Genomic DNA, 10323 nt, shown 5'->3' with positions numbered 1-10323 from the left:
TCCAAATATGTAAAAAAAATTATATGTTTATTCAGAGAAAGTACGTTTTTGTGTCTGATTTCGTAACTTAATTAATAGTTAGCACTAATTAATTAACATATTTGAGGTCACCCCCAGGAACCATTAAGATTGACTCTTAGTTCGTGAAAATCCGATCATTAGAACGAAAGTTATTCAGGGTGATTCGTTTTTTTTTTTGCGGAAAGTACCTCGTACATCGCAATCTTTTTTAAAATAATACTTTCGATTTTTCAAAATTTTGATTATAAATACGGCATAGAACAAATGTTTTAAAAAGTATACAGAGGAGAAAAAAAAATCTTTAAAATGTCAATACAAATATAAGTTTAACTATTTCCCTTTCTGTAACAGTATATTTACATTTATGAGTGTGTAAATCTGCTATATTCAACCGTTTCAACGGGTTATATAGGAAACTTTTAAGATATAAACTTTAAATACTTAAGTGCATCGTTTGTAATTAACAAAAATATATGTTAGAATATTAAAAAAAAATTATTAAATGCCTAACAATGCTCTGTGAAAGTTCATTTCAATCATATTTGCCCAACAATAAGATACAATTTTTTTCATAGATGTTAAGTTGCATTGTTGACCAACAATGGGATTCCATAAATTTTAAATCGTGTTCCATTTTATTCATTTGAGTTTCTTGCTTGAAGCTGATTGTGGTGATTTCTGAGAGATTTGAAAAAAGCGAATTTGGATTTACTTCTTGTAAGATTTAAAATGTCTGCTGATCAGAAAAGAGCTAATGGACACGCCCAACGTGTTGCCCGTATTAGCAAAGCAGCTGATATATTGAAAAATGATGGAGAATATGCGAACTTAGATCCCATTGGATCTGGCACTTATGGCCGAGTGTATAAAATTGCTTCTTCATTTACTAAATTGGAATGGGCCGCAAAGTTTGTGCCTTTTGAGATCGCATCAAGGAATGAAGTTGAATTGTGGCCAAAACTTAACCATCCTAACTTAGTTTCTCTCAAGAGCATACTGAAGTTGCCAAATCCGAAAGTCTTTATTTTCATCATGCCGCTTTATCGGATGACATTGCACTTGGCAATTCAGGATGCAGAATTCCGTTGTAAAAGCGGAGCACTTAAAAGTGTCAAATCTTGGATGAAAGATATGCTTCGTGGCCTAGAATACCTTCACCTAAATGATATGTGCCACTTGGACCTGAAGCTTGATAATATACTGATTTCGGAGAGCAATACTGCCCTATTGGCTGACTTTACCTTTTTATGGGATGCTAAAAAGGCTCTTAAGAAGTACATATTAAGTTTTTTATTCATAACTACTTATATTTTTATTATTTTGCTTTATGTCTATATGGTAATTCTCAGTAACATAATCATTTGGTACAATTATGATGCAAAATATTGTAACATTTTCGATGTCTTTAAACTACAATAAAATATAATTCACTTTAAAATAAACTTTATTGATCACTTACTTCAACGAACATAATCTCATGGTAATAAAAACAAACTTCTTTACAAAATAAATTCAAAACTCATCTCGCTTATTCAATTAGTAAACTGTCTTGTACCACGCGAGATTCATTTTTATTTCATTTCATAAATTTATCAACCCAAGTTTTTCAGTTAGGTTTTTTCAAATTCAAATTCCTTTTGGTTACTCTGAGTATTATTTCTAATATTAGTTTTTCTACCTTTATCCTTCTCGTTTCTTCAGGTACCTTTACAGAAGAAAAATTTTGGATTCTTACTATTTTTTTTCGTGATACTTTATGTATGATAAGAAAATGGTATTGTTTGTTTGTTCTAAATTAAAGAATTTTTAGATTGAAATTTGTTGTCTAATGCTTAAATTATTTCTAAAATTTGAGCAATATGATCGATTTTCCCCATTAATTTATCCAAACAATTATTTAGTATCCTGTGTTAGCAGTTTTCTGGCTTCTTCAATGCATTTCAAGGGACTGATACTTTTAGTACCAGTGTCTTCTGACATTTTGATTGGCAACTCTAATTTGTCATAAGCCATTTTACTAATAGTCACTTTATCAAATCAATTATTGAGCATTACGTCTTGCGTTTACAGTTTCTAAACTCATTAATTTTGACTTTCAAAAGGGCTGATTTTTTCAGTACCAGTAACTTCTGATTTTATGGTCGCCATGACTTTAAGAACTTATTTTACTAATCTCTAACTTACTTTGAACATCTTTCAGTTTTAAAAAGTCAAAATCTTCTCAATTTGATCAAATTTTGCAATTAATGTATTCAATAAATTATTCAACAAAGCATCCTGGGTTTGCAAGTTCTGGATTTTACTAATTTTGACTCTATTAATGCTTTTTAAAGGTATTATTTCTTTAATACAAGTACCTTCTGGCTTCCAAGTCGTCTACTCTTTGTCTCAAGAGTCATTTTATTGATCTCTAACCAACTTTAAGCATCTTATAGAATTTTTTCCAATTGTTTTTTAACTTATATTTCAACGTTCTGTTTTCCAAGCTGATGAAATCTTTTAAAGATTTGAAATCTTCTGCATTTGTCCAACTTTCTCAATTTATGTATTCAATAAGTTATGCAGCATTTTATCTTATATTTGCAGTTTCTGGGCTTCACAAGTTTTCTCTCCATTATTGTTTTTCAAACAATTGATGTTCTTAGTGCCAGTACATTCTAACTTCAAAATCGCCAACTCTTCTTTGTCAAGAACTATTTTATTAATCACTAACCTATACTCAAAGCACCGTTTAGATTTTTTCCCAACTTTTTAATGTCTTGTTTTAATGTATTTAGTGTGTACTGATTTATTGTTCCATTATTGTTTTTCAAACAACTGATGTCCTTAGTGCCAGTACATTCTGACTTCAAAATCGCCAACTCTTCTTTGTCAAGAGCTATTTTATTAATCTCTAACCTATACTCAAAGCACCGTTTAGATTTTTTCCCAACTTTTTAATATCTTGTTTTAATGTATTTAGTGTGTACTGATTTATTGTTCCATTATTGTTTTTCAAAGAACTGATGTCCTTAGTGCCAGTACATTCTGACTTCAAAATCGCCAACTCTTCTTTGTCAAGAACTATTTTATTAATCTCTAACCTATACTCAAAGCACCGTTTAGATTTTTTCCCAACTTTTTAATATCTTGTTTTAATGTATTTAGTGTGTACTGATTTATTGTTCCATTATTGTGTTTCAAACAACTGATGTCTTTAGTGCCAGTACATTCTGACTTCAAAATCGCCAACTCTTCTTTGTCAAGAACTATTTAATTAATCTCTAGCCTACTTAAAGCACAGTTTAGATTTTTTTTCAATCTGTTTAATATCTTGTTTTAATGTACTATTTTCCAAGATTAATAATTATTTTACCTTCTTGAAGGTAACCACGCATTTTCTCATGTCTAATTTAGTTTGCATGGAGAAAATGATGCTTTTTTTTGCGATCGACTTTGTAATTCACACATNTTATTGTTCCATTATTGTTTTTCAAACAACTGATGTCCTTAGTGCCAGTACATTCTGACTTCAAAATCGCCAACTCTTCTTTGTCAAGAACTATTTTATTAATCTCTAACCTATTTTAAGCATCGTTTAGATTTTTTTCCAACTTTTTAATATCTTACTTTTATGTATTTAGTGTTTACTGATTTATTGTTCCATTATTGTTTTTCAAACAACTGATGTCCTTAGTGCCAGTACATTCTGACTTCAAAATCGCCAACTCTTCTTTGTCAAGAACTATTTTATTAATCTCTAACCTATTTTAAGCATCGTTTAGATTTTTTTCCAACTTTTTAATATCTTACTTTTATGTATTTAGTGTTTACTGATTTATTGTTCCATTATTGTTTTTCAAACAACTGATGTCCTTAGTGCCAGTACATTCTGACTTCAAAATCGCCAACTCTTCTTTGTCAAGAACTATTTTATTAATCTCTAACCTATTTTAAGCATCGTTTAGATTTTTTTCCAACTTTTTAATATCTTACTTTTATGTATTTAGTGTTTACTGATTTATTGTTCCATTATTGTTTTTCAAACAACTGATGTCCTTAGTGCCAGTACATTCTGACTTCAAAATCGCCAACTCTTCTTTGTCAAGAACTATTTTATTAATCTCTAGCCTACTTAAAGCACAGTTTAGATTTTTTTGAATCTGTTTAATATCTTGTTTTAATGTACTATTTTCCAAGATTAATAATTATTTTCCCTTCTTGAAGGTAACCACATATTTTCTCATGTCTAATTTAGTTTGCATGGAGAAAATGATGCTTTTTTTTTGCGATCGACTTTGTAATTCACACATTTTTCACACAATTATTCACACTTTGTAATTCACACATTTTTCATACAATTATTCACACTTTGGAATTCACACAATTTTCTTACTACCTTATTTACATATGTAACTTTGCTTTAAAGTTACAGTTTGGCTTCTCAAAAAATATTTGTCTTTATTTACATTAATTGGAGCCACTTTAGTTAAAATGTCCAAACTTACATTCGGCGTTGAGTTTCTTCGAATGACGATTTCAAACAACAAATTTGGCTTTATGTTACAAGTTTGTTATGCTCACAAGTTTGGCTTTATATTATTCTGACAAATTAAATCAATGCTAGCTCAGCATATCTTAAAATTTTCTTTACAATTATAATTATCAATAAAGTTACCAATTAATAAATACATGGATTGGAATGTAAAAATAATATAAATTAGATGAAAAAAACTTATGATAACGTCTAAATTTGCTTCACTCTATGACAGGGTGTTATGTATTGAACCGTAGTATATTTCTCAAATTGAAACATCACTGAGTTTTTTTAACGAATTTTACTGCTTATCGTGTCGTAAATAAATTGGTATACAACGACAGAAATAATTAAAGTTCAGGGTTTATTGCAGACTTTTCGTGAAAGTGTCTAAAATTTACTCATAATTTTGTGAAAATATGGCTTATTCATGATGTTATTTCATGAAAAATCACGAAAACCAGTCACCTTTGCAGACTTTGTGTGAAGGGTTGGTGAAAATTTACAAGTGACTGCAAGTTTTAATTTTGACAATTTGTTTTAATGCCATAATCGGCATAACAAAATGCTTTTTTTTCATACATTTTTTTAAGGTACCTAAAGCACGTTAAGACATTTAATATCGATGTTGCCTTAGTAAGGAAACCGATTTTGTTTTACAATATCATAAACGCAACACAGTTTTCAGCAAAATTGAACGAAATTTGTCACTAATCCAAAAGGCACCGAATTTTGTACTCTAACTGAAAGGTCCTCTTTTTGTGAATTATAGAAAAATCCAGACGCAATTTTCCCAAATTTAAAATTACCGTAAAACTGGTTTTTTGTGAAAAAAAATACATAAAAGCCATCAATTTCAAGGAGTTTTAGTTTTAAAATAATGCACTGAAGGCTTTATAGATTCAGTTTTCCAGAAATATAATCTTGTAAAGGGTCCATTTTCAGGATCGTTTTGTTTTGTGACTGTCTATCTTTAAGATAAAATAGTTTGTCAAGGTAAACTATTTTCAAAAGGGTCCGTTCTAACGTTAAAAAATTTTGGGTAGTGTGCGTTGACAAATCCTAATTCCTCCTAAAATGATCTCTGATAATGATACGAGAAAGAAAACATAAATTGCAGTGCCACTAAATAGTAACCTCATTTGTAGTATTTTATTTTATTTCCAATACCCATCTCTGTTAACATCGTCAATTTAGACATTTTACAAGGCAGATTTGTTGACAACTCTTTCAGGAGCACCAAATTGTGCATAATCTGGGTGGTCACCAAAAAATAACAATAATATTTTTTTTCTGTGACTTTGCCAGACTTATTGTATTGGAAATTTTTACATTTTTGTAGCCGTTGGCTCAAATTTTTTATATTATTGTTTTAGTTATGCCTTGTTTTTATGCGTAAAACAAATTACTAAGCAGGAGTGAAAATCTAAAAATTTTTAAAAAAAGTATTTTAAGAAAATTTTTTTTGGAAAAATATTGAACCTTAAGGTATTTCCAACTAATTCATTTTCCCCTTCATTTTGGGTATTTTAATGTAATTCCCTTACATTTTCCCGATTTTTCGAAATTGATGAAATTCTCTGAACTTTTCCTGTTTATCGCAGAAGTCAAAATCTGAATTTTAAATCTTACAGACATTTTTTTTATTCTTTCCAAGTCCCTAGCAACAGTTTTACATTGGTCCCAGTTGGATACAAAATTGGCTCAATATGGATCCTGTAAGAATATCCACTGATAGACCAATATTGGGAAGTTTAGATTTTTTAATATTTGTCCTAGAATGGCCTATATAGGGCCTACATTGGCCAATATGGAATTTACATTGTCTAAATAATGAATATTAAATATCGGGTGAATCTGACAATTTTATATAGAACCGATATTGGTTGTAAAGTGGCTGTGAATTATTGGATGAATCGGAAAATTCTATATAGGACCAATATCGGAAAAATAACCGTCTTTGAACCTTTATTGAGACAAGATTCATGAATATTGGTCTAATGAGGGCCCAATTTATTTTACTGCTAGGGGTTTTAAGAAATTTAAGTATAAAAATAATTGGACTGTCATGGTTTATTATATTTAACTTTCACTTCAACTATAGGATATATCTTAGTATTACAATTCTTTTATAATTATTATAACTCATTGCAGCTTAAAAAAACACAGTTTAACCTAATATTATTTATTTTCGCTATTGCAGGAGCAATATTGGATTGCCACGTGTGTACAAACCCCCTGAAGTTTTCATAGAGGGTCATGAACTTGACGGATTTAGTGTAGACATGTGGGGGTTTGGTTGCATGGTGGTGGAACTATGTACCTACTTTGGAATCTCGAGAGCGACTGCCAATATTCAAGAAAACACGGAAAGTACAGAAATTCACGCTGCTGTGCTTAACGTGCTGAAGGTAAAATTTTATTTTACAGTATACTCTCAATATCTCTAAAACCTTGTTATGCCAAAAAAAAAAATTATCGCAAATATTAAAAAATGTCAGAGTTTCTTCTCAAAACCTTGTAATGCTGAATTTTTTTCGAAATAAAAAAAATTTTTTTTTGGAAAAATTACAATGTAAGTATATTGTAAACCAATTCCTTCCTATTTAATGCATAATTATTTTTGTTTTACTTTTATAAATAAAATTATAATTGTTTTCCTTATACTTATAGTCAACTATCTTTACATACATGTATTTATTAGTCGTTATTCTTATGTTTCATGACTCTACTTTTTAGAGTGATATTTTAGAATATATTTTTCTACATTTCAGAACACATTTAGTTCTGAATTTGCTATATCAAAAACTCGCTATCTCAAAATTTGTTTTAGCTTCCCTTCAGTTTTGAGATATCTAGAGTATATATTGTTCTGACTTTCTATTTTTAAGGGTGTCTATCGTTGACGAGAATCTCAAACAAAAATTTCTCACAGTGATTTTGTTAATCACTTCTTTTAAAAAAAACTAATTCCTAATCAACAATTTGGGATTACTAAGAGAAATTACATCTTAACCAATTATATTTATTTATTCAAAAAAAGTCTACTCTTATTATTATTCATAATAGTTTATTAATTTATGTTTCTAATTAAGTTATATTGATCAGCAGTGGTTCATGGGATAGGGAGTTCGTCACCCAATGAGGTGACCCAGATTCGAATCCCAGCTACGGCTGCTTGATACGAAGACTGCTCCCGACTCGCACTGACCACAGAGCTGACGCAATATATCTTCAGTTGTAGTCCGATCATGGGCTTGAATCACTGTGCCGTCGGACTAACCGTAGGAAGTTTTCGCAGTTTTCTTCTCTATGTAGACTCAAATGCNAACTTCGAACACTTACTTTGGCCCATGTACCATATAATTTTTTCAATGTATTATTATAGCGATTTTTCACTTACGGTCTCTTTTTCTTTATGGTGCTTCTGTGTACGTCACCGCTTCAGGAAAGCATTTCCGACCCCACATTGCTTTATGATTTCGAGTCGTCAGGATGCCCCCTACCCCTCTTAGAAGTTCTGAAACGCTTAGCTGAGACACCCTGTATTTTTCTTCCTTTTAGAGCATATTTAGTTCTGAATTTGTTAAATCAAAAACTCGTTATCTCAAATTTTTTTTTAGCTTTCCATCAATTCTGAGATATCTAGAGTATATGTATTGTTCTGACTTTCTATTTTTAAGGGTGTCTATCGTTGACGAGAATCTCAAACAAATAGTGATTTTGTTAACCACTTCTTTCAAAAAAAACTAATTCGTAATCTACAATTTGGTATTGTTAAGAGAAATTATATCTTAAAAATTAGTTGGGTCAAAAGTCGTTAAATTTGGAAGAAAAGTCACGAGAGTTTTAATGACCAGAAGTCACCCAGTTTTTAATTTTATACTATAATTCAATAAACGTTTGTGCCACTGCATCTCTGCAGAAGGTGGCCACTTTAAAACCACTTACATTTATTTATTCTACTCTTATTATTATTTATAATAGTTTATTAATTTATTTTTCGAATTAAGTTATATTGAGCAGCAGTGTTTCATGGGATAGGTGACCCAGATTCGAATCCCAGTGATGGCTGCTTGATACGAAGATTGCTCCCGACTCGCACAGACCACAGTGCTGACGTAATATATCTTCAGTTGCAGTCGGATCATGGGTTTAAATCACAGTGCCGTTGTACTAACCGTAGGAAGTTTTCGCAGTTTTCTTCTCCATGTAGACGCAAATGCGGATTTGTTCCATCAAAACGGCCTCGAAGGTCGATTTATCCTAATGATTTATCCTTGGTCGATTTATCCTTGATCCATTGTCTTCTAGTTTGGGTAAAGCTACAAGGCTGCATAGTTGAGCATTAGTAGTCGTAAACTAAAAATTGAATCGGCCGTTCAAATTATAACTTTTTATTACATATATATATATAAATTTTTCTTTTTTTAATTTTTTTTTGTCTTTGCAGGAACAAAATTTCAAGCTTTTGTTGACGAGTGCGTATGACGCTGATATTATAACTGAAGCTCAGTTAAAAGTGGCTCGTACCTTCATTCAGGAAATATTGAAATCTGAAGCATCTGAAAGGCTTCAAGCTGGAATGGCCATATCGCACGAATTCTTTAACGAACAACATGATAGTAGTCCACAGGACAGAGTCGTGCAAAGTTCAGCAGTGACTGAATTAACTGATCAGTGTAATATTGAAGACCACACTCGAAATCTTATGCCAGAGACTGGAGATGATAAAAATATGACAATGGAGGAAAAACTAGATCTCATCCTCTTAAGACTCACCGAGTTGACGAATGAAGTTAAGCATCTCCATATAAGAGTGGATGGTATGGCGCCAAAAATGGAAGTGTTCGAAAAACTGGTGAAGCAAAATCCAGTCGTTGATAAGAGTTGTGAGAAGGAAACAGTCCGGATTGAGAATAATGAAATTGGCGACTGCACTTTTATTGCGGTGCAAGATTCGTGTGGTTACAAAACTGGAGACAAACCAGAACACTTGTCCATGGCTCACGGCGATGAAGCAGAGGCTGTTTCTGAAGGTGAGAATTTTTAACAAAAGAGGTGCTTTTTCATTTTTGGGTTTTATCTATAGAATTTTTTTTTCTTTAACGAGGACTTTTAGTCACGTTTTAGATTTTTTTCCTTTTTTTACACCATTTTTAATGAATTTTAAATAATATGTTGCCTTTTAAGTGCACATTCCTTTTTTTCATTTTAAATTAATTCAAAAAGAATCTTGTTATTTTAAATATCCTCCAATAACAGGCGTTGATGTGGAACACAGTTTCAAAATATAACGAATTAGTTTTTGTACAATATGCAATCTTTTAGTTTCGAGAGTGTTGAAACACATTTGATAATGCAATACGATTCCTGAAGATTTTAACTGAAAACTAGAGAATTCTTGAGGATTTTAATTAAATTTCTAATTATCTTTATCAGGTATTTAGCTATATTTTTTTCATGAATTGCATATTTATTTTTATCATTATTATATGTTTTACTAAATTTAAAAATACTGTAATTTCTTAGGAATAAAAGCTAAAATTAAGCATGACTTCAAAAAATTTATGACTTTATTTTTCGTTTTAAGGTTTACTTTTAATAATTTCGGAAAGTTTAAATTTTTAAGGCCATTTTTTAAGAATTTTTATGAAGTCAAAATCCTAGGCCTGTCATTATTATTATTATTTGTATTACCTACTAAGCAAGACCCTGTTCGATTAATTAGTAGAGAAAATCTTTCGAAACAAAATATTACACCATTTATGCAGCGTCTTATATTT

At 30.7% G+C, this 10323-nt stretch overlaps 1 protein-coding gene across 1 annotated transcript; it reads left to right on the top strand.

Moving 5' to 3' along the window:
* Positions 1 to 750: 750 nt before the first annotated feature.
* Positions 751 to 9590, top strand: LOC107439663 (cyclin-dependent kinase 2-like). The gene is made up of 3 exons (XM_043046273.1): positions 751 to 1295; positions 6741 to 6948; positions 8991 to 9590. The coding sequence occupies exons 1-3, from the start codon at positions 751 to 753 to the stop codon at positions 9588 to 9590; spliced, it is 1353 nt and encodes a 450-aa protein (XP_042902207.1).
* Positions 9591 to 10323: the final 733 nt, after the last annotated feature.

The sequence above is a fragment of the Parasteatoda tepidariorum genome, chromosome 2 (genome assembly GCF_043381705.1).
Source record: "Parasteatoda tepidariorum isolate YZ-2023 chromosome 2, CAS_Ptep_4.0, whole genome shotgun sequence".
Taxonomy (NCBI): Eukaryota; Metazoa; Arthropoda; class Arachnida; order Araneae; family Theridiidae; genus Parasteatoda; species Parasteatoda tepidariorum.
This window is presented reverse-complemented; position numbering and strand designations above follow the sequence as displayed.